Genomic DNA, 23,366 nt, shown 5'->3' with positions numbered 1-23,366 from the left:
CTGCTGACCAGAGGGGCGAACCAGTCGGGCCTAGGAACCTGGACAGCGCAACGGAGGCGGACTGCGCCACACTGTGGAAATCGAAGTGCAGACTAGCCAAGTGGCCAAAGAAAGAACAAAAGGCTCAAGGAGTGGAAGAAGCGAAGTGAAGGCAAAAGATCGGCCGGTGTTGAGGCAGTGGTACCACGTCAGGAATTAGTGAACACTTGGTGATGAATAAGGCTGCCGCAGACAAAACTGGATGATGCTGGATGATGCGACAGAGCAGGGAGTCTGCGAGGAGATGAATGAGGGAATTTGCCGCAGAGTTCTTGGGCTTTGCATGATTTCAGTTCAACTCATTCTTGAATGATTCTCCTTGGTTCCAATCGTACCTGAAGACGCAGAGGCGGCGGTGAAACCAGCCGAATTGGGAGATGGTGAGGGGAGTCTGGAATGAGCGGTGACAGCGGTCAATCATCGATGATTGACGGACAGCTGTTCCGGCAAGTTGAGAACTGGCTGCAGTTCTGGGAGAAGCTGGGGATGGAAGGTGAGAAGACGAACTGGGAGGATGGGAGGGAGCAGCTGGTGGATGTGATACAAATATACGGTTGCCATCTCTACACAATCAAAGCGGATCTGATCCATACTCTTCTTGGGAGAAGCCTCGTAGCGGAGACAAGTTAGACAGCAAGCTGGAGCTCCGCCATCGATCCATCCTCCATTCATCCTCGGGCTCTTACTTGTCCTCACGTTGGCCGCCCTGAACCTTCACCGTGTACAGCTTCCTTTCTGCCCAGGGTCATCCAGCTCTGGTGGCAGATGAGCAGCAGCCAGGCTGCCCCGGCGCCCGCGCTGGTTGGCCGGCCTCCCAGACATTATCTGCTGGCTTTATTTTCTTTATTGAGTTTCAAAGATGTGCACGTTGAGAAACCCGAGTGTCATCCCCATCCTCTCAGAACCCCGCACTAAACTCCAAGCCGACAAGCAGCTTCACGGCCACTCTCCTTCGCTGTTGCTTTTGCCTGTTCAGGGTGCGAGGGGCGCTCTTTTCCATCCAATCACCCCGCCCAGACCGGCGTCGCGTTTCTCGTTCGCCCGCCTCACCGAAGATGATGCGGTTTGGCCTGCGTGGTCTCTGCAGCCTCGAATTGGCTCAGGCCCTCTGCTGCTGCCCCTCCCCCTCCTTCGCTATCGCCCAACCACGGCCGCCGCTCTTAGCGCCGTGGAGGGGCCTTGTCTCTCGCATCCCATCAATGATCACCCACCTGAGGTACGGCCGACTGGACTCGCCGGAGTCACAATTCACCACCTGGCCTGTTTCGTGAGTCCGATGCACGGAGTCCCACCACCTACTCCAAAGAGTGCGTCAACCCATGTTGTTCCTGGCTCTTCTGCTGGGCCCATCCACGGGTACAGCCATCTTCGATCCGATCCCGGCCTCGTGTGTGAAACGGTCCCATGGATGTGCCCGGGAGCTTCCGTGCGTGGGACCACAGTGCCTGTTGACTGCTCATTTCTTTCCCTGCAACAGCCTGCGCGAGAGCCTGGCAGCGGCCAGCTTTGTTTGTCTCGACCTGTATCATTTCGTAATCGCAGGGCTGGTGCAGAGCAGACCTGAGACTAAAACGTCAGTCAACAAACGGCCTGTTGCCGTAGCTCGAGCACTGTGGTGCGAGTGAAATCTGTTGATCAACCGAGATTCGCCAGGAGTCACTAAACCAGTGTCGCTGACGTGCGTGGATCAAGAATCGGATGATTCAAACCAGCACTGGGGGAGCTTGTGCGTCCTTCGGCGGTTAATTTGTCACAAGGTGCCTTGAATCACATCGCGGGGGTGCCTCCGGACTTTACGCGGACAGGTCCAGAATTAAGTCACTCTGTGGACCAATCAGTCTCTCAGTAGATTCTCGTTTTCAAGCCAGAATAACAATATACGCGAAGGAGGGCTGGAGCACACGCATTTATTCCTTCAAATCATGGACTCGGCGCGCGACATAATACCAGGTTGTCAGATCATCTTGCCTGGCCCAAGAGCCTTGGTCTAAAGCACCACTACTGCGTGAGCGTGACAAGACTCCGCGCGTGGAACGCAATAGATCACTTCTCGAACACGCCATTAGCCCGAGTCATCTGCACGGGGGCTGAAGAAAAGGTACGTACCAGCACCCTTGACCATCCTAGCCAACCGACACTGCCGCTTCCTCAGTTTCCATGCAATGCAGTGATTGTCCTGGCATGGAACTAATATAGCTCGATGTTGTGCTTCACTGTCTGAGCACACCACATCCAATAATAGCCCCATGATAGCCTCTTGCTGAGATTGTCAACCCTACTTCTCCTCAAGCAATAAGAACAAAATCACCCTACCAAAGAAGATGAAGAACGAGAGTCTCGACGAATCCGAAACATCATGCACCCCATGATCAAGGAGAGAGGCCGCGAGGCTCTTTCCTTCTTCGCCCATCCAAGCCTTGAGATCTTCCCCCACCATCTCGGAACCAAGAAATATCCTTCACAGACTAACCTAGAGTTTGACTAAATTTCCTCCCGCTGTATCATATGAGGCAACCATCACCAACCTATCCTGGATGAACAGTTCGCCTCGCGATATCCTGAGGTGATTCCCCTCCCCTTCACCCGGACCGAGATACGAAGAGGCCAGACACTTTGACCCCGGGCCATGCATCATATGTCCCACGATCTTCAGGATCATGAAAATATCAACAGCATGCAAGCGTGAATGCTCCTCTGTTCGACCAGCTCACCCTCGCACCCCCAACTTACTCCAATACTCTGCTCAGGAGTTCGCAGCCATGATATGCAGACGCACGCCTGGTAAGTCACCTAACTAGGCGATCAATGCAGCTTCCAAATTTTTTGGGGGGTCTGATTAACTCTATTAACCTACGTGCTGGACTCATTGGGCGCCTCGTTGATAGAGTGCATGCTATTGAAACAGCGAGGAGCGATTGCCTTTGGCTTTTGTGAGCACGGGCGCACTGTCTACCTGCAGCAACTTGCTCTGCGGACCATAGATTCAGTTCGAGTGACAAGGTTCAGACTCACGTTGGGGTGGTGGACATGTTTGGGGATACAATGAAACAACCCGCTCGAAGCGCGCACCATGGCTGAAATCTATGTGTGGTTAGCGCGGCAGCCTGCTTGACCTGATACTCACACTTGCTTTCTGCAAGAATGTATATGCAACCGTCCTCTGTAACCAGCCGCAAAGAATGTCTTTAATGCACACCCTCGTCCATTAAAGCGGAGGTATGTCTCCCCTATCGTCCCTGGGGCGCCGAAGCACGGACTCAGCTCGCCATCGCTGTAGATCGTCTAACGGTCTGTCCATATCGGGCGCTTCCGTATGCTGGGTCTCGCCCGCCTGGACCCGAGAGTCTATCTATCTAAAGAAACAGAAAGACTGGCGGATAGCGGCCGTACCCATTCTCCCGACACATCCATGTACAGGTCCCAAGGCAGTAAGCCTGACCCGTCTCACAACAACCACAACAATATCGATGCGGGATATACTTACTCGATACAAGGTGAGGGATTTCGATGCGTCGGAAACCAAGTAGGCTACCACGAACTAATATACCGTCCTACTACAACTAGCAAATACTCCTAGGTTGTAATGCACGCCAATACGGCCTAAACAGGGTATATTGTGCGTCTAGGATTCTCCTCCGCTAGATGTAACCTATACAAGCAAAGTATCTACCCGTATTACTCGCTTGCGTAGATGCGTCGCACGTTAAGCGTGAGAATCTATCTACGGGCAGGCTTAGTCGAGCTTTCGCGAGGCCGCCCAGCCATTCGGCGCCCCATTCCACTTCTACCTCCTTACGACTTAGTATGCGTATGCACTGCTCAGCCCTGCTGTCAGCAAGATGCGGGGGCCTTTTTCTGTACTATCTGCGAACTCAGAGTACCGAGGCGGAGCTGGAGCAGGGCTGGGTTTATTGATCTGCAAATGTTGATGATATTTTACTACTATTAATTACCTTTATTACCACTATTCTATTCTGGGGTCATTTGACAGCGCACCTGTTCATGGAGAGTTGGCTGCACTGCAGTACCTATGATGTCATTGCTCGTGTTCTTGCGGGCACTCGGCAATCAAGTTGCTGATCATCCAACTGGTACAGATGATCACATAGTGCGTGGTTCGAGGCCTCGGGGGATCACAATACGTCCAAGCAGGTTTTCAGGGGCTACGTCAAAGTGCAGGTCAAGCCAAAGGACCATTTGCCAGGTATGGGGAATAATCTGGGCGTGAACTGTAGGTAGTCGGTCCATTGCGTTGATTAAGTATCATATCTCCATTCTGACCATGTTAACTTAAGTGGCTATGGCGACTATTCCGTCCAAACCGGCAGCTCAAGGTCAACAATTATAGGCCCTGGGTAGAACTTTCTGCCTCCCCGATGCGGCCAGTTAGACGCCATGATGGCAGCATTGACAACGCATGTTTCGCGTCTTTGCGCTTGGAGCCCCTCTGTGTCAGTTTTCTGAGCTTCGGATTGCGTTTTGTCTGAAGCTGAGAGCCCATGACCCTCCTTGGGGGCTTGCGGCGGAAGTAGAGCGACATCTTGGTGGGAGTCCAGCGACGAGAAAGAAGCTTTTGCCCCGGAGAACCCATCATTATCAAGCTTCGAGGCTCGTTTGCCTGTCAGATCAACAAGGCTTTGCTTTTTGCTCCCCTGAGGCGGAAGCACACCTTTTACCACTTGGTCCCCGACATTTTTACCCTCTTGTTCACCCTCCTTGGATACAGAGGCCCAACGTACCCGCTCAAAGCCCCTTGACTCATGGATATGCCCACAAACAGCCAGACAGGGTCTAACCATTTGCAGCCTCCTCTTCAGGCCCAAACACCCCATCGATACCCCAGATGCCCTATCACAATGCAAGTGAGGCGGCATATGTGTGACAACAACATCAGCATCCAATGGAATCTGTTTCCAGAGGCTCTCGGCCTCGTCGGACTCGTATAGAAAGGCCCAGGAGCCCCCGCATTGTGAGTACGGCGAGCCGAAGACCTTAAAGACGGTGTTTGGCCCATTAGGCCGGCGCAGCCGCACTAGTGCTGACTGGTGCTGGAGGAATACGACAGACGGCGAGGCGTTGGTGACAATGTCTATGCATTCGGATGGGGATTGGATCTGCTTGTTGTGGATTTTTGGCCCGTGAAGTTTGTAGAATGGTGTGTCGAGGGTTATGTCGTGGTTTCCTGTGTTTCGCTGCTTTAGTTTACATGGTAAAGACAGTAGAGCTTCCTACTTAGGCTTGCCTTGCATGAAACCCTACACATACTGCGGTTGGGGCCGGGCGCTTAGTACTAACCGCAAATGACAATCTTGACTTCAAAGTCCGCAGCTGCGATCCAGTTCATGGTTTTGCGAAGCTCGGATTTGCTTCCTTGATTTGTCAGGTCTCCGGCGTGGATCAGGACGTCGCCTACGGGGAGTCTGAAGCCAGCCTCAGATGGCGTGTAGCCATGCGTATCGGAGACGCATACGAACCGTGTCTTTCGATACATCGCTGTTGTTTATGGTTTCTGGTTTCTAAGCACTTTGCCTCGGGACCTGTCCGTAGATTAGATTAATATAGGTGGTTTTCTCAGATGACTCATTTGGCCCTCGTTGTGCGGCTGAGCGTGGTACTATGCGTGTGGTGACTTTTGAGATTGAGCCAACGATGACTACGTGAGCATGTACGAGAGAATGGACTATTCCAGAATGCTGCCGCTTTTAAAGGACGGTTATGTAATCATTCGAATTCTATCGGGGTCGCGACTTTGATACTCGTGGATGCTATCCACCACTGGCTTGTCGCGAAGATTGTTTTGCGAGGAAGATCAATTTCCGTGTGAAGCACGAGGTGAAGAAGAACGGCGCAAAGCGGCGTATAGCCCGAGATTCACGGTCAAGGTCGGAAAAGGTCTCCGCTGTATTCTCAAGGATCTGGAGGTCTCTGGCGAAGGTGTGCGCCGTGGGAGAGGTGATGAGGTGCCGGAAAAGTGATACGACGGCAGTTAATATAAACTGAGCATGGATCCTGTTTGACACAAATGGGGTTAGTCCTCCGGTGGGGTGTGGAAGTCCGCCACGTACCAGTAAGTATGCCAGTTGAGGAAGTGTCGTATTCGAGATATATACAACAGCATGGTTCGTGATTCTTGGTAGAATAGCTCGGCGCTAGAAGGCAGGAAGGTCCAACTATGTGGAGAAGTCAGACTGTAGGCGTTGCTTGCTCCGTGGATTTTGCCCAAGCAGAAGTAGTACTCCAGGTGTAGGTTGACTCCCCGTAAGCTTAGATCATGGAATGTGTAATCTGGTGCATCTCCTGTTGCAAAGACATCGGGCCAGCAGCTGGCAGGAAAGCTAGACTTTAGAGCGTTTAATTCTTCATCCAATTCGCGAATATACTGAAGGCGCCTAGCCTCAGGTTGCGCGCGGCCGTAGTCGGAATATAGGAGAGCATAGATCTTTGATTTGATCAGCGCGAGGCGAAGATCCGACGTATATAGGAGAACCTGAGAAGATAATGGGCGATGGAAGAAATGGTCATGCGACCAGGACGAAATGTAGTTGTCAGGCAGCCGTAAGTCACAGTCAATGTCGTTTGTCAAGGGTGGGCGTCCAAAACGGATCGCAAGTTCCTTGTCCAGACTATAACAGTGCCAGAATATAGCGCGTAGATGCACCCCCTCTGCCTCTCGAATGGCAGAATAACGATTTCCCCCTAGATTGTAAAGAATGCGGACGGCGACTGCTAGTAGGAAGTCCGCCGTTCTCGTGTGACCAATGGGCAGAAGATATGTGACCTGATGGTAAATAATAAGTTCCGTTCCAAATTATAGTAGTGACAAAACTCACAATAATGGTAAATGTTTCGAGTGTCCTCAAATTAGCAGTCTCCATCAACAGTCGGGGCAACAGTGACAGTGTAGCCCGGAGGTAGGAATCCGGGTCGGTATTAGAGAAAGCAGGTTCAAGACGGTGTAGCTCTGTTACCAAAGCTGTAAATGCAACTAAGCAAGCCAGATTGGCTATGTGGGTGGGTTGGGTTTGGTTGTCCAGGATATTCTGATCGAGCAATGTTTGTAACACTTCGACGTTGGCAATTGGGAAGACTGAATACAGCCCTGTTTTCACAAATTGGTGTATACAGGTTTGAACCAAATTTTGTGAAGGCCATTTTTGTGATGTAGTTCTTTCTGGATCTCTAGAGCTCGGAATCCCAGAGGCATTCGGCAACCCCTGTAAAAATCTATCAACATCAAAGGCACAGCCAGTTCGTAGATGAATAAGTGAAGAGAAGGAGTCTCTTTCAGCTGATCCAGCAGCTCCGACTCCGCATAATGCAATATGCGTTTGAAACATTGCCAGAGTAGTTTCAACATCATGGGGATCTTCTAAATACCCAGAAGACAGGCTGTCAAACGAGCTTGCAGACCCATAGCGATAATAGGGTCTCTGTAAATCTCTCTGGACTATTATCAATTCTTCTAGCTCCCGTATTCGCGATTTAGCTTCCGCAAGCTGCCTGGGAAAGTAGTATTAGTAACAGAAAGATCATGGGAGGGCTTCATCTCGCGTACTCCTTTGTGTTACTCCTTACTGGAGGTGATCTCCGTGTCACGGTGCAATGGGATCCAGATAGGCGGCAGTTTTCACACTCGGGCTTGCCGTTATCACAGCGAATCTGTCCATTATCCGAGGTAAGGATTGTATCCTTGCAGCAGGCTGCCAAACTACCTACGTACTTTCTTTTGTTGACAGAGATCACAGGCCCGTCGTAGCCTGCCACCTCGCCGAGTTGGTGACGGATTGCTCATCCTAGGCTACTAGGCGCTTAGGACCATTAAGGTGGAGACTGGAACTGTTCAGCGGAGATATGAAGAGAAGCTACTGAGACATACCTATGGTCGAGAGAGAGGCGGGATGAGTCAGCGGGAATGCTCTTGCTCCGGCGCCACGTGAACTCCTTACCCCATATGGAAATAAGCATGGCAGATCACTCGACGATCGACATCCTTGTTCCTGGCTCTGTTTCTTCCTCCATCAATGAGATTCATGCAATTCATCAGCATCCACATCTAATATACTGTTTGGTGTCCATGGATTTCACTTCACTCTATCTACTCCAATGGAGGCTCTCCTGGTTCAAGCCCTAGACAATGGCTGACGACGGCGATGACGAGTGGAGGACATGGGAGTAAACCTGCGACTGATGGGAAAGTACACGGAGCAACGTCCTTGTTTGCCCAGCGACTGAAGTATATAAAGGCTATCATGGTCATGGCAGACCCAGATTTTCAATCTGCTCATTACCCTGCAATCCTCCGAGCTCGTGGTTTTGATAATTGAGCAATGCATCTTCTTCAAATCTGCAAGTTGGCACTCGTTGCCACAGCCGGATTTGCTCTTGCCCATCCCGGTGCTCATGAGCCCAGCTCTTTCACCGACTTGGGCAAGCGTAACTTTCTGCGCAGCGCCCGAAGCACCTTGGATCAGTGTGCGGACAAGCTCGAGGCACGGGGAGTCAAGGCCCGTGCCGAAGCCCGTCGTGCAGCTTTGATTGAAAAGTACAGGAAGCGAACCATCTCCATTGAGCCCCGTGACACCGACAAGGTCCTAAACACCTCGCACCATTCTGATCTTCACGTTACTCCAAACACGCCTGCAGACGATCTTTTCGACGCCGATCCAGTCTGCATCCTCGCCCCGGAGGGAGAGATCGGGCCCTTCTGGGTTAAAGGCGAGCTTATCCGCTATGACATCAGCGATGAGGAAGATGGTGTTCCAATCTATCTTGATGGGCAATTCATTGATATCAACACCTGCGAGCCGATCAAGGACCTCTACTGGGATGTGTGGAACTGCAACTCCACTGGTGTCTATTCCGGCGTGCAAAGCGGCATGAACGGCGATAGTGACGATGATTCCAACCTGGATAAAACATTCCTCCGTGGCATCCAGAAGACCAATTCAGAGGGGGTTGCAGGCTTCAAATCCGTTTTCCCCGGCCACTATGGCGGCCGCACGACACATATTCATGTTGTCGCCCATCTTAACGCGACTGTTCTACCCAACAACACGCTCACTGGCGGCTATGTCCCCCATATTGGGCAACTGTTCTTCGATCAGGATTTGATAGATCAAATCGAGGCGACCTCACCTTACAACACAAACACTGTAGAAATGACGTCGAATGCTGACGACCACGTTGTCATAGTCGAGACCGAAGATAGCGACTCTGATCCATTCTTCCAATACGCGCTGCTCGGCGACTCCGTTGAAGATGGCCTTTTTGCTTGGGTCACCCTGGGAGTCGATGTGTCTGCCAATCACGATTCATCAGTTTCCTACGCCGCTACCTTGACCTCCTCTGGAGGTGTGGTGAATGAGAATGCTGGAGGGGGTGGTGGTCCGATGCCCTCTGGCTCTGGCTCACCACCTTCGTGATTTTGCGCAGTGTATACAATCTCCTCGTGAAGAATCAGCCAAGCTTGTTGAGTATTTGGAAATGAATTAGATATGCCGCTGTGCTATGCTTTGGGTTTACATATTGGTTATATATCCTTCTGAGAGTCGTCATTCAATCTAACCTCTAACTCCGACTATTAGCATGAAATTCAGAATTGTGTACCTGCAGTTGTGACCCGGAAGCTGAGACCTGTCCTCCTAGTCGCAGGAACTTAACACCTACTCAGTTATTTAAAGCCAAGGGTGAACCATAAGCATAGAAAGATCAAATGCCTATTGGTGTTTTTGTAGTCGAGCGATATTTCTATAAGGTATATCTACTTCGCAATACGGGCACCATCCTAGGGTTTCAATTTTAGGATATTACAAATTATCCAAGATTTCCCTTTGTTCATTTTTCGATGCAACCATAGAGGAAAGGGTGCCCAGCCTAGCAGGTTTTCAGGCGACTGCCCTTTCGGGTATGGGATGAAGCTGGAAGGAGCAACGGCAACAAGCAGAGCCCTCATAGACTTCTCAGAGCTGCTATCGGATAGCTTAGGTCAACTAATGGTATACACAGAGTGTTTGCATATATCAGGGGTTTGTGTCTCATCACCGTCGCCGACACTTCAACCTTCACAATGGCCCCATGGAGACGCAAAGAAAAACCGCGTCTCGACAAAGACCCCCAAATTTGTGCTCAGACGGATGGTGTGCCGTTCACGACTAAAAGTCAGACGTCGGCTATGGTATCCTTTCGAGCTGTGACAAGATGCTTCAATGACACAACCGGGGCTGCCGGAGCGACTCCCGATCAACCCTCAGAGTCGGTCGGAAAAGTATCAAAACAACATGCAGAATTCGGACCATTAGGCGATCCGTCTCACCTCTATACCAGTGTGGTTTCGGGGAGTAAGATACCCAACCCGGTGGTCGACAATCCTCCCTACTTCATTATCTTGACAACCTATATCAGTTTCCTTGTTCTGATATTTCTTGGTCATTTCGAGGACTTTTTTTCCAGATGGTTCCAACCACGTGCTTACCAACATCTAAAGCCTCAGAATGGGTACGCTTCGTTATATGACGGCTTCGAGAGTTTCTATACCCGACGTATGAAACAGAGAATCAACGACTGTTTTGAACGACCTATATCCGGTGTCCCTGGCAGGCATATTGTTCTGCTAGATCGGACTACGAAGGATAACGTTCATTTTCAGTTGATCGGCACAGCGACCAATACACTAAATTTAAGCTCGTACAACTATCTTGGTTTTGCGCAGTCGGAGGGCCCCTGTGCCGATACGGTGGAAGAAACTATTCGCAGAAATGGAATTGGCATGGCAGGACCATATCCAGGCTCCACGAAGCTGCTAGTCGAAGTGGAAGACCAGATCGCGCGGCTAGTCGGAAAAGAGGCAGCGATTGTGTTCTCAATTGGTTTTGCAACAAACTCCACAATATTTTCAACTCTTGTAGAAAGTGGCTGCTTGATCTTATCGGATGAACTTAATCATGCCTCCATTCGATTTGGTGCAAGGCTTTCAGGGGCAGCTGTCGAGGTCTTTCCGCACAACAATATGAGTGTTCTCGAAGAAAAGCTGAGGCAAGCCATTTCTCAAGGCCAACCACGAACTCACCGGCCGTGGAGAAAGATCATGGTAGCAGTAGAAGGACTATTCTCAATGGAGGGGACAATGTGCAACCTTCCGCGGATTCTGGAGTTGAAGAAGAAATACAAGTTTTATCTCTTCATTGACGAGGCACACTCGATCGGTGCAATCGGTAGTCAAGGGCGCGGAGTGTGTGACTACTTCAAAATAGATCCTGTTGAGGCTGATATCTTGATGGGAACATTTACCAAGTCATTTGGAGCCAATGGTGGTTACGTTGCTGCAGACAGAGAAATAATTGCTAAGTTACGCTGTACCAGCGCTGGCCAAGTATATGGCGAAGCACCAGCACTCCCAGTTCTCACACAGATTTCTTCTACACTCCGGTTGATCGCAGATGAAGATCCCCTCCACTCGGGCGAGGGTTTAGAGCGCATGCAACGCTTGACATTCAACTCGCGGTACCTTAGGCTAGGCTTGAAAAGACTTGGTTTCATCGTATACGGCCACGACGACTCGCCAATCGTGCCGCTCATGCTGTATCATCCCGCCAAGATGGCGGCATTTTCTCGGGAGATGCTGCGGCGCAAGATCTCGGTGGTCGTTGTGACATATCCCGCTACCCCACTGGAGCTTTCCCGCGCACGATTATGTGTGTCTGCAGCACATACTAAGGACGACCTTGACAGTGTTCTGGACGCATGCGACGAGATTGGAGAAGCGCTACAGCTGAAATTCTCTTCTGGGAGATCCGGAGGACTGAAAGAGCCCAAGTTGGATGGCGCAGTATCGACAGGAAAGAAGATCACCGAGCCCCCACATTGGACATTGGCCGAAGTTATTGAGAGGGGGGTCCGGGATGCAAAGCTCACTTTCTACTGAAGTAGTAATAGGATAACAATGAAAGTTATTTTCCGTATGGCTGTCCTGTGAGGTTGTCGAGTTAGTGCAACTCGCCTCACGATCGTACATTATACGGTGGAGAGTGACATAGTCCACCTCTTGCCAATTCCATGGTGTTTCCTCCGTACCATCGGCCGATAAGGTCTTAACGAATGAGAATGTGAGCTGGTTCGCCACTTAACTGAGTGAACTTAAGGCTGGCGGGCAAACTTGATCTTGCGAGGGCTGGAACTTCACGTGACCAGGGGCGGGATTGGTGGTTAGGGCTAAGACCCTCGAGCGATCTCCCGCACAAAAGTATCGCCGCCCTCGCTTAGCGACCGCCAACCTGCGAACCACATCCGACTCCGTTGTGTGCGTTGAACCTGCCCACAACGACAACAACCGCCGACAACATACATCCCCAGGGAGTATCCTAGAGCAGTGCTCTTCCTTTCGCTGGATATTTTCCTTTTGAACCGGTGACTGTGCAGGATGTCCTCTACCGATCCAGTGGTGCGTACCGCCGCCTCCCCGATGACTCGACGGCCGTGATATCTTTGCAACAGGGCAAAGGACCCTTTGACAGAATGCAGTCGCTGACTTGTGTTGGATGAATTTATAGGTCGTCATCGACGGCAAGGGACACCTCCTTGGTCGCCTGGCCAGCACTGTTGCAAAGCAGCTGCTTAACGGCCAGAAGATCGTCGTCGTGAGATGTGAAGCCCTCAACATCTCTGGCGAGTTCTTCCGTGCGAAGCGTACGTTTTCTCTTTTCCGACCCTTTCGCATTTGTTTCGGAATTTCTTTTTGTTTTCGTTTGTTTTGGGAACTTGGACGGGATGGCAAGAAGATGGGCAAAAGACGGAACTTCCGACATTCAATGGAATAGATTGGGAAAATATGCAAATGCTTGGACGCTCGCACATCTGGGTAACAAACGGCTGACATGGTTTTTTTTTCTCCGCCACAATAGTCAAGTACCACGCCTACCTCCGCAAGATCACCCGTTTCAACCCTACTCGTGGTGGTCCCTTCCACTTCCGCGCTCCTTCCCGCATCCTGTACAAGGCTGTCCGCGGCATGATTCCCCACAAGACCGCCCGCGGTACTGCTGCTATGGAGCGCCTGAAGGTCTTCGAGGGTGTTCCTCCTCCTTACGACAAGAAGAAGCGCGTCGTTGTCCCCCAGGCTCTGCGTGTTCTTCGTCTCCGCCCCGGCCGCAAGTACTGCACCGTCGGCAGACTCAGCCACGAGGTTGGCTGGAAGTACCAGGACGTTGTTGCCAGGTACGTATTTTCACATTTCCGGGATGGTGTCTTGAACAGTAACTAACGTTGGTTTTTCTATAGACTTGAAGAGCGACGGAAGGTTAAGAGCAGTGCATACTACGAGCGCAAGAAGGCTGCCCGCCGCCAACTTGCCCACGCACAGAAGTCGGCGAGCGTTAGCGAAAACACCAAGAGCCAGCTCGCTGAGTACGGATTCTAGATTATACCTGGTTGCGCGGCTGGTTGCTTGTGTCTTTGATGGGATGTGTTGAAATCGCGAACGGTTTTTCAGCGAATTTTGAAAGGGAAGCTGGTCGATGACCTTTTTTTTTCTCGTTGTTCCTTCCTTTTCATGGGATCCCACAACATAACATGTTTGCGATGTACATGGGAGGCTGGAGAGACCGGTGTCGTCTTTCAAAACAAAAGTACAATACAGGAGTCGCTTGGGATGAAAAGGTTGTTCAAAATAGCTAACCCATTATTTCGCGCCGTGGCGGTTTAATCCAAGAAATTTTCAAGAGTTCATGACCTGCAATTCGCCTTTTATACGTTCAATCTACTATTTTAGGAGTCCGATTCACGTCAGTTGCATAAGAATTGATCCAAGCTGCCCTCTAGGAAGGCCTAAAATTTTCTAGATCACTAAACACGAAAATGAGCTAATCTTTTATGTCTCATTGCCGATCGTTCGATTTCTTCATCGTCTCGTAGGTGATGGCCTTGGATGTTTCACCCTCTCTATGATGTTTTTGCAGCTACTATATGAAGCCGTACTCGTATGAATTGCACCGTGCAGGCAGCCGCAGCAATCAGTTGACCCATGGTCGACCTGGGAATATAAAGTATTAACAAGTAGGACAATCCCTTGTGTCGTTCTTGCTGGTGGTCTATGAGGCCCCTCCACCGGTGCAATTATGTCCTTCCCTATGCTTTAACATCAATTGTCTTTCACTGCCGAGGAGCGGATCCGGCGTTATCGGATCCGGTGATCTCCGTTGTGCAGAAATAGTAGCATTGTCATTGGCAGTTCTACCTAATTGCAAGGATCAACGAAATGGGCATTGAAGGTTTATGTTGTACCTAGGTAGTGGGTTGGATCGCCGGAGCGGACAGAAGGATAGCGGAAACACTGCGGAAAGAGAGCGGCTGCCGCAATCTGCACCGAACTTGTATGCCGTCAGATTTGACCCTTTCGTCTCCATTTGATGAAAAAAAAAAAAAAGTCCGGCGGTCCAAATCGTGTAATTTCTGATCGAAAATCGAAAATCGTTAGCCTCAGGGGTGAGGGACGAGGCATTCCGGCGTCCGTTAATGACCCCGGAGAGGGATCCGGTTCTCCGCAGAATTGCCCTCAAGACTTGGGCGAGTCTTCCCCGCACTCCACCGAGCCCGCTCCCGACTGGGCTGGGGACCGGACCTTCACGCTTGTCGGGGCTGACGACTCGGCAGATTGTCCGCCATATTAATTGTTCTCCATTCCCGCTCTCCCGCAGAACAAATCACCAGCCCTCGCCTTTGTTTTCGTGGTTGCCATTATCCTTCCGATTCCTAATTCTCGATGTCCGGCGTAAAAACCCGCCTCTCGAGCCTCCTCGGCCACTTCCAACAGCCCCTTGATGCCAATAGCACAGCTGCGCCGGCGCCGGTAAATAGCCCAGGACACAATGTCAATTTTCATACGCTATCTCCGACATTTTTCCTGCCGAGAGCTGCAGCTATAGAGCCGGAGGTGAGTTGCATCTTTCTCGAAAACCGATTGGAATATATTCGCTAACTGTGGTTTCGCAAGGCCGAGGCAATCTGCCACATCACAGCGAATAACCAAGTGTTGCGCAGGACGTACCTGGAGACGGCGGATCGAGCTAGGGGGCTTGCATACTACTTTAAGAAGCATGGGTATAAGAAGGTTGGGATTCTGTGTCCTAATACGCCCGCGTTTCTGGAGTCGATTTTTGGGATTGCAGCTGCGGGGGCTGTTAATGTTGGTATGATAATTGGAACAACCCTGGATAGGGTAATTCGGTGCTAATATAAGTATCCAGCTGTGAATTATCGACTCAAAGAGGACGATATCGCTTATATATTTACACATTCTGACGCCGAAGTTATTATCGTCGACCAGGAGTATTTGCCGCTGCTGAATTCGTTCAGGTCGTCGAAGCCAAATGTCGCGATTATCGTGGATACGGATACAGATGCGACGGAGGGGCAACTAGCTGGACCGTTTAATGAAGCTGTCCTTGAAGGATTGAACTATGACCGCGATACAGGCGCAAATGGTTGGAGTGCCCTTGAGAGCCAGGCGGCGTCTGAGGATGATATCGTTGCGCTAGCATACACTAGTGGAACAACAGCCCGGCCAAAGGGTGTTGAATATACCTATCGAGGTTGCTACCTGGCTGCTATGGGCAATATCATTGAATCCGGGCTTAACTACCAAGGTCGGCGCTGCGGATATCTGTGGATTCTGCCAATGTTCCATGCTATGGGTGAGTCTCTAATATAGGATTCTTCAAAATAGTGCATTACTAAAGTGTGATATTAGGGTGGACGTTCCCATGGGCTGTTACTGCGGTTCGTGGGACTCACTACTGCTTACGGAAGATTGATTACCCCCAGATCTGGAGGTTACTGAAGGAAGAGAATATCACCCATTTTAACGCGGCTCCAACTGTGAATACGATCCTCTGTAACTCCCCCGAGGCTGAGAAACTCTCAGAGCCAGTGCATGTCACTGTTGCAGCGAGCCCTCCGACGCCGCATTTGTTTGAACAAATGACTGGTTTGAATCTACACCCGGTTCACGTCTACGGTATGACGGAGACATACGGCCCTATAACCAAAGGCTACCACATGCCATCCTGGGAGACTCTCCCGCGAAAAGAGAAGTTCGCGCGAATGGCACGGCAAGGACATGGCTTCCTGACCAGTCTCCCCGCGCGCGTGATCAAGACTGAGGTACCGGAGGGAACCCTCATCGATGTACAGCGGGACGGAAAGGAAATCGGCGAGATTGTTTTTATCGGTAACATCTGCGCCAGGGGCTATTACAAGGACGTCGAAGCTACGCGGAAGCTATTCGCTGGCGGTGTCCTCCATTCAGGAGATTTGGCTGTCTGGCATCCAGATGGGGCAATTCAGATCCTTGATAGGGCCAAGGACATCATTATTAGCGGTAGTGCTATCCCTCCCCTTGTTTTTTTCTTGTTTCTATCACACTGACAATAGTATAGGAGGCGAGAACATCTCATCTGTTGCGCTCGAGTCGATGTTGGTTACCCATCCTGATATTCTAGAGGCCGGTGTTGTGGCTGTCCCCGATAGTCACTGGGGGGAACGACCAAAGGCCTTTGTCACGGCCAAAGAAGGAAGGCAACCGCAGGGCAAGGATATTGTTGACTGGGCTAAGAACACTAGCGGAATCAGCAAGTTCATGGTCCCACGAGAAGTGGAGGTTGTCCCGGAGCTTCCTAAGACCAGCACAGGGAAGCTGAGGAAGAACATCCTCCGCGACTGGGCGAAGGGAGGAAGTCGGTCATGACGGATCTGCGCTTAGACGCAAGGTACTTAGATAGACTAGGGATACTATTGGAGTATATCCTATATAGGGCAATGTGTAGTAGAATCAAGGCATCACTTTTGGTTTTCACAAAGGTATTGCATGGCGGCGAGAAAACATTCATTAGAAGGATGGGGAGTGAATGACCAACAACAAGGCTGTCGCGTCAGCATGCTTATCAACAAGCATTATGACCATTTGCCACATTCAGTTGAGTTCAAGAAAGTCAGGTCCAAGATTGATCAGCCGCTTTGGGACCGTGATTCTCATTCTCCGTTTCCGCATTCTAATAAGCAGCCATCGATCGCTCTCTGATCTTCCCCCCACTCACTCATCATCAATCTATCTCCCTTCTTTTCCCTTCTTCTCTCAACAAAGTAATTTTTGCCTCTTGATGCAGCCATCGATCTAAGCGCCAGTCGAGTCCCTGGTCGATAGGGCACCCAAGGTCGAAGCCTGAAAGAGCCGGTGATTTCATTTGTCCCTCTCCCTCCCGCCTTGGATTGCAGCCGCCGCCTTCCCCATCCTGGCGTCGTCAATCACATTCCATCGCCTTAGCTTGCGCTAATAATATCACCTTTCGACCCCTCCAAGATCGAGGACTTTGAGCTCCTTGCGACTCTGATTCGGGAGACTACGCATCCTACTCTCCGAGATCCTGTCCTCCCCCTGCCTTCATCCGCAGTCGCTGTCCCTTCAACGTCCCTCGACGTTCCTCGAACTCCCTGCCATCGCTTTTATTGTGCATTCACCGCAGGCACGCCCAACGCAACATCCCCTTGATAAAAAGCCTGCCCACCTCCGACCGTGTCCTTCGCAGCTGAACACTCCGCGTCCTCCACGGTTTTGTTCGGCACCAACCCGACTCAATAGCGATCGGTCGACGCTCGGCCAACAGAGGTTTACCGGTACTCAGAGGGGTCCTCTGCAGGTCAAGTGACGTACACCCACGGATATACACCTGCCCATGTCGCTTTGAAGTTCAAACAAGTGGACGATTAGGACTTTTGTTAGACCGCAACCACACCCAACCCTGACGCCCGTCATCATGGCTCGCTCCCGGCAGCCCACGCGATTCTCGAGCGAAGCGCCCTCCGAATCCTCAGACTCAACGTCTCCAGAACGTGCCGCTGATGATGATACCGATTTTTTCACAATCCAGCCGAACGACTCGCAGTCGTCGATCGGAGGCGGAAACTCGCGCGATTCACATATTCAAAACGACCCAGCTATCAGATTACCGCTGATCGTGTACTTCCCGCCGGAGATCCTGATATCTATCTTCTCGAAGCTGAACTCCCCGAAAGATTTGATGAGTTGTCTGTTAGTATGTCGTATGTGGGCTGTAAACTGTGTCGGGCTTCTATGGCATCGGCCATCGTGCAATAACTGGGACAACCTCAAGAAGATCACGGCTTCCGTGGGGAAGGAAGACAGCTTCTTCCTATATTCCGGCCTCATCAAGCGATTAAACCTCTCCGCCCTCACAGAAGACGTTTCCGATGGGACTGTCGTTCCATTTTCCCAATGCAATCGGATCGAGCGTTTAACGTTGACGAACTGCCGCAAACTTACTGACAATGGGGTATCGGACTTGATTAATGGTAGCCGGCACTTGCAGGCTTTGGATGTTTCGGAGCTGCGCTCTCTTACAGACCACACTCTTTTCAAAGTGGCAGAAAATTGTCACCGGCTGCAGGGTCTCAATATCACTGGGTGCACAAAGGTCACAGACGATTCACTGATTGCCGTTTCGCAACAGTGCCGATATCTCAAAAGGGTAAGTTTTTTATATTGGCTAAATCCCACGACTCTCCTTGTTCTAACCCTGTCGCAGTTGAAATTGAATGGAGTTGTTCATGTCACCGATAAAGCTATCCTGTCTTTCGCTCAAAATTGCCCTTCTGTCCTCGAGATCGACCTTCAAGAATGCAAGCAAGTAACAAACAAATCGGTGACGACCCTTATGACAACGCTACGAAACTTACGCGAACTGCGACTCGCTCACTGCACGGAGATTGACGATATGGCTTTTCTCGAGCTCCCCAAAAATATCTCAATGGGCAGTCTCCGTATACTTGATCTGACGGCATGCGAGAGTATAAGAGATGACGCTGTTGAATGCATCGTCACTGCGGCCCCGCGGCTTCGGAACCTTGTGCTCGCGAAATGTCGGTTCATCACTGATCGTGCCGTTTGGGCCATCTGTAAACTGGGGAAGAACCTACACTATGTTCACCTCGGCCACTGCTCCAACATTACTGACCCTGCAGTGATACAGCTGGTCAAGTCTTGCAACCGCATCCGATATATTGACCTTGCGTGCTGCAGTCGTCTGACAGACAGGAGTGTTCAGCAACTAGCAACTTTACCAAAGCTAAGGCGAATCGGTCTAGTCAAATGTCAGTTGATTACAGACGCAAGTATACTAGCACTTGCTCGACCAACTCCGGATCACTCCATCTCGTTCAGCAGTTTGGAACGGGTGCACCTGAGTTACTGCATCAACCTCACAATGATTGTAAGTTTTGTTCCTTCTCTTTTTCCATAGTTTCCCTTGTTCCTACTACAAAAAGCCGAATATCTGACCAGTAATGCACAGGGCATCCATGCGCTGCTCAACAGTTGTCCTCGCTTGACACATCTCAGTCTCACCGGAGTCGCATCCTTTTTACGGGAGGAATTGACAAGGTTTTGCCGCGATGCCCCCGCCGAGTTCACTCGCCAGCAGCGCGAGGTCTTTTGTGTTTTCAGCGGCGAGGGTGTCAACCACCTTCGTGACCACCTGAATCGAGAAGCTGCACCCCAGCGGGACATGAATGAGGCCACCATGTACGATGACGATGAAGAATTGGAAGAGGAAGAGGGCCATGCGACGGGCCAAGTGACGGGCCTCATGCATGCCACCGCGATTCACGATGACGACTACATTGACATCACACCTCCTCATACTTGATACCCATGTCTTCTGCGGCAGCTTATGATTTTCATCAGTATTATTTCTTCCTCTTTCCTCTAGCCTGATTTATTTTTCCCAAGTCTGTTAAGCATGTCTTACTATCATGGATGTTATCTCTAGGTCTTGTCGATATTTTGGGCCACGGAACAAGCATCGCTTTCGAAGCAGGGCTTTTGTGTTTTATCTGGGCATTGCATTGGTAGCGGTTATATGGGGGATTCTACCCTACTCCTAGCTATTCTTCTTTTTTTCTTTTTTCGGCCGTGGGTATATTGTTGACGATTGGCACATACTAGTATGAAGATTTCCCGTGGGGATCAGACTATCCACCGTCAGATGTGGAATAAAGTAGATATCTATTGATACTGGTGATGAGAAGAGACAATCAACCGACAGCTACTGGCTAGTACAGATCATGTGGTTTGTTGATTATTTTTATTAAAATACTAATTACTTTGTATAAGCACTGTAGCATTCCAGTAGGGTAGCCTCGCGCAACATGGTGTAATCTATGCGTATCTGTACCGTATCAGATCCCGTGCCCCGCTGCTTGCCGTTCCGTCATCTCCGCATCTGCAAGCTCAAGCTATCTAAGGCCACAGCAAGCAAGCGCTCGCCAACTTGAGACTCCTGTGATAGGAGTCGAGTTCCGATGGATCCCCCAAAACCACCGAGGGCGAATCCACTGGCTTTCACGCCTTGGCCCGTCACACTTATCACCGCGGCCGTTTATTTGGCCTTTGTTATCCCTTTGCTAGTTGTCCACCATGTCGTACCGTCCGCCCCCAGTTCGACTCCCGATGGCCTGAACCTCACCGAAGCGTGGAGCGACCTCCAAATACTGACGTCTGGATATCGTCCATATAACTCGCGTCAAAATGACAAGATCCACGAGTGGCTGCTGCAACGTATCGGCGAAATCCTCGACACCGCAAACACCGACGAGAAGAGACCGGACACCTTCGTCTTCGACGACACGCGCTCGAACCTGACATTTGCCCGTGACAATCTCGCAGTCTACTTCGAAGGGACCAACATACTTGTGTATATCCGTGGTGAAGAGGATGATACAGATCAATGGTGGGAGCTCCCCGAAGGACGCCCGAAATCTAGGGGTGGCGTGCTGGTGAACGCGCACTACGATAGCGTCTCAACGGGATACGGCGCAACAGATGACGGAGTCGGGGTGGTCACTTGCTTGCAACTGATTAAATATTTTACGACGCCGGAACATATGCCGAGGAAGGGGTTGGTGGTGTTGCTTAACAACGGCGAGGAAGTTTTTCTGAACGGGGCGCGGGTATATAGCCAGCATCCGCTGTCGAGATTCCCACACACATTTTTGAATTTGGAAGGTGCGGGCGCTGGCGGCCGCGCTGTGCTCTTTCGCAGCTCCGATGCTGAGGTTGCAGCCTCTTATAAGCGATCACAGCACCCTTTTGGGTCTGTGCTAGGCTCTGATGGGTTCCAGACAGGTCTGATCCGGAGTCAGACGGATTATGTGGTATTTGAGGGTGACATGGGACTTCGCGGTCTCGATGTCGCATTCTTGGAGCCGAGAGCTAGGTATCACACGGATCAGGATGATACAAGGCACACTAGCAGGGATTCCTTGTGGCACATGTTGTCAACGGCAGTCGCGACGACAGAGGGCTTAGTGTCTGACTCGAGCGATCGATTTGAGGGCCCGCCTAGGGCTGATGGCAAGATCGCAAGTGGTACTGGATCTCAGGCTGTATGGTTCGATCTGTATGGGAGCGCGTTTGTGCTCTTCCGCCTACACACTCTGTTTGCGCTATCGGTCACTCTCCTAGTGGTGGCCCCGTTTGTTTTGCTTTTGACGAGCATCATTCTCACCAAGGTCGACAGAATGTATCTTTTCAGAACGAAGGTACGGCCAGAGGGTAGCCTAGACGTACTCTCTCTATATGGTGACCGGGGATTCATTAGATACCCTTTCTTGCTTGGAATTCCAACTGCTGTTGCTGTGACCCTGGCGTACTTGCTCACCAAGGTCAACCCGTACATTATTCACAGCAGCCAATACGCAGTATGGAGTATGATGGTATCCGCCTGGACCTTTTTCGCCTGGTTTGTATCCCGTGTTGCCGACTTTGCTCGGCCATCTGCATTCCACCGCGTCTATACCCTCACCTGGACTTTTGTCCTGATGTGGGTTCTGCAAGTCATTGCGACTATTTACGAAGACCGCTGGGGACTGGCGGGAAGTTATTTTATCTTTTTTGGATTTTCAGGAACGTTCCTTGCTACTTGGATTTCCTATCTTGAGCTCTTTTCCCTGCCGCGAAAATCGGACTATGCAAACCAATTACAGCCGGTGTCCAGACGAGCCAGCAGCTATGGTAGCCGGCTTGGAGGCCCGTCCGACGATGATGAGGGAGATGAAGACGGAAATGATGAAGAACCGACAGAGTCGACCTCACTGCTTGGTAGCAGACAACGAACCACATTCGCGAACTACGTTCGTGTGACCCCAGACAATGCAGACCAAACAGATAGCGAGGAGACTACGCGTGACATCAATGTGTACGGCCTCGAGCAGCGATGGAGCGCATCCTTGCCAAAATGGCTATGGGTGCTGCAATTCCTTGTCTCCGCTCCCATTGTCCTCATCTTGGTTGGATCCCTGTCCTTACTGCTGACCAGTGCACTCCATCAGACCGGACAGGATGGAAGCTCTACGCTATTCATTTATCTTGCTATTGCCGTATTTACCACACTTATCCTCAACCCTGTTTTACCGTTCATTCATCGGTACACCTACCATATTCCGGTTTTCCTGCTGGCCGTCTTCGCCGGGACTTTGATCTACAACCTCGTTGCTTTCCCATTCTCAGACTCTAGCCGGCTCAAACTATTCTTCCTCCAAGAAGTAGATCTTGACACTGGCATGAACACTACGTCATTGACGGGCGTTCAGCCATTCGTTTACGACGTTGCCGTTGGTTTACCGAGTGCAGCGGGACAAAACGTCACTTGTGAAACCCTTGGCGATAGAACGAAGTGTTCCTGGGCAGGAATTCCTCCACAAGTCGTCCCAGGGGACAGGCCTCTGGAAGACTGGCTTTCCTTCGAGATCTCCAAATCCGCCGAAAAGCGTCGCCACGCCCAGTTCAATATAACTGGCCAGAACACCCGCGCATGCAAGATTCTCTTTGACACCCCAATTAAGAGCTTCCATGTCGCCAACTCCGCATACGATCCACGGTTCCCAAGCACTTCCCCGAAGGGGATTGAAGAAATTCGGCTCTGGAGTCGTACATGGGAAGATACATGGACGGTGGACGTTGAATCGTACAGCCCCGAAAATGCAGACCCCAGTGTCACTACAGGCCCCCTGACCGGAAAGGTTGTTTGCCTCTGGAGCGACTATAATCAGCAGGGCGCCATTCCTGCGCTCGATGAGGTACGACAGTATGGCCCTGGCTGGGTGGGCGTAAGTAAATTAGCCGATGGGCTTGTGGAGGGCCGCAAAGCGTTTGAGATTAGCTAGTTAGCTACTACATACTCCGTAGTGGTCTACTCATATACATTCTCATAGTAATAATTTCGGCGTAAGGGTTATGAGTTGCGCATAATCTTAATATATATATT

General features: G+C 50.8%; 7 protein-coding genes across 7 annotated transcripts; 6 read left to right on the top strand and 1 right to left on the bottom strand.

Moving 5' to 3' along the window:
- Positions 1 to 898: 898 nt before the first annotated feature.
- Positions 899 to 1,603, top strand: ASPVEDRAFT_31831 (uncharacterized protein; the record flags this gene model as incomplete). The annotated part of the gene is made up of 1 exon (XM_040810534.1): positions 899 to 1,603. The coding sequence occupies one exon, from the start codon at positions 899 to 901 to the stop codon at positions 1,601 to 1,603; it is 705 nt and encodes a 234-aa protein (XP_040671216.1).
- A 2,743-nt stretch (positions 1,604 to 4,346) lies between these two features.
- Positions 4,347 to 8,004, bottom strand: ASPVEDRAFT_55349 (uncharacterized protein; the record flags this gene model as incomplete). The annotated part of the gene is made up of 8 exons (XM_040815062.1): positions 4,347 to 5,221; positions 5,335 to 5,470; positions 5,514 to 5,518; positions 5,915 to 6,048; positions 6,105 to 6,817; positions 6,870 to 7,012; positions 7,163 to 7,440; positions 7,916 to 8,004. The coding sequence occupies 8 exons, from the start codon at positions 8,002 to 8,004 to the stop codon at positions 4,347 to 4,349; spliced, it is 2,373 nt and encodes a 790-aa protein (XP_040671215.1).
- Positions 8,005 to 8,035: 31 nt separating this feature from the next.
- ASPVEDRAFT_44954 (intradiol ring-cleavage dioxygenase) lies at positions 8,036 to 9,815 on the top strand. Its single transcript, XM_040813173.1, has one exon. It carries the CDS (start codon positions 8,367 to 8,369, stop codon positions 9,459 to 9,461), a length of 1,095 nt encoding a protein of 364 aa, XP_040671214.1. The 5' UTR covers positions 8,036 to 8,366; the 3' UTR covers positions 9,462 to 9,815.
- A 572-nt stretch (positions 9,816 to 10,387) lies between these two features.
- On the top strand, positions 10,388 to 12,145 carry ASPVEDRAFT_44953 (putative serine palmitoyltransferase 1). Its single transcript, XM_040813172.1, has 2 exons — positions 10,388 to 12,006; positions 12,079 to 12,145. Exon 1 carries the CDS (start codon positions 10,580 to 10,582, stop codon positions 11,957 to 11,959), a length of 1,380 nt encoding a protein of 459 aa, XP_040671213.1. The 5' UTR covers positions 10,388 to 10,579; the 3' UTR covers positions 11,960 to 12,006; positions 12,079 to 12,145.
- A 309-nt stretch (positions 12,146 to 12,454) lies between these two features.
- ASPVEDRAFT_31826 (60S ribosomal protein uL13) lies at positions 12,455 to 13,450 on the top strand (the record flags this gene model as incomplete). The annotated part of the gene is made up of 4 exons (XM_040810533.1): positions 12,455 to 12,475; positions 12,585 to 12,720; positions 12,936 to 13,248; positions 13,312 to 13,450. 4 exons carry the CDS (start codon positions 12,455 to 12,457, stop codon positions 13,448 to 13,450), a joined length of 609 nt encoding a protein of 202 aa, XP_040671212.1.
- Positions 13,451 to 14,791: 1,341 nt separating this feature from the next.
- On the top strand, positions 14,792 to 16,774 carry ASPVEDRAFT_137983 (putative AMP-binding domain protein; the record flags this gene model as incomplete). Its single annotated transcript, XM_040807449.1, has 5 exons — positions 14,792 to 14,962; positions 15,023 to 15,218; positions 15,276 to 15,722; positions 15,779 to 16,411; positions 16,467 to 16,774. The coding sequence occupies 5 exons, from the start codon at positions 14,792 to 14,794 to the stop codon at positions 16,772 to 16,774; spliced, it is 1,755 nt and encodes a 584-aa protein (XP_040671211.1).
- A 1,066-nt stretch (positions 16,775 to 17,840) lies between these two features.
- On the top strand, positions 17,841 to 23,265 carry ASPVEDRAFT_55345 (uncharacterized protein; the record flags this gene model as incomplete). The annotated part of the gene is made up of 6 exons (XM_040815061.1): positions 17,841 to 18,119; positions 18,198 to 18,572; positions 18,630 to 19,313; positions 19,395 to 19,676; positions 19,872 to 20,014; positions 20,391 to 23,265. The coding sequence occupies 6 exons, from the start codon at positions 17,841 to 17,843 to the stop codon at positions 23,263 to 23,265; spliced, it is 4,638 nt and encodes a 1,545-aa protein (XP_040671210.1).
- Between the last annotated feature and the right edge of the window lie 101 nt (positions 23,266 to 23,366).

Source organism: Aspergillus versicolor, assembly GCF_001890125.1.
Source record: "Aspergillus versicolor CBS 583.65 unplaced genomic scaffold ASPVEscaffold_9, whole genome shotgun sequence".
Classification (NCBI taxonomy): domain Eukaryota; kingdom Fungi; phylum Ascomycota; class Eurotiomycetes; order Eurotiales; family Aspergillaceae; genus Aspergillus; species Aspergillus versicolor.
This window is presented reverse-complemented; position numbering and strand designations above follow the sequence as displayed.

Bases quoted from the DNA above. Each gene is read 5' to 3' on its own strand.
- ASPVEDRAFT_44954 (XM_040813173.1), top strand. From the start codon at position 8,367: ATGCATCTTCTTCAAATCTGCAAGTTGGCACTCGTTGCCACAGCCGGA.
- ASPVEDRAFT_44953 (XM_040813172.1), top strand. From the start codon at position 10,580: ATGAAACAGAGAATCAACGACTGTTTTGAACGACCTATATCCGGTGTC.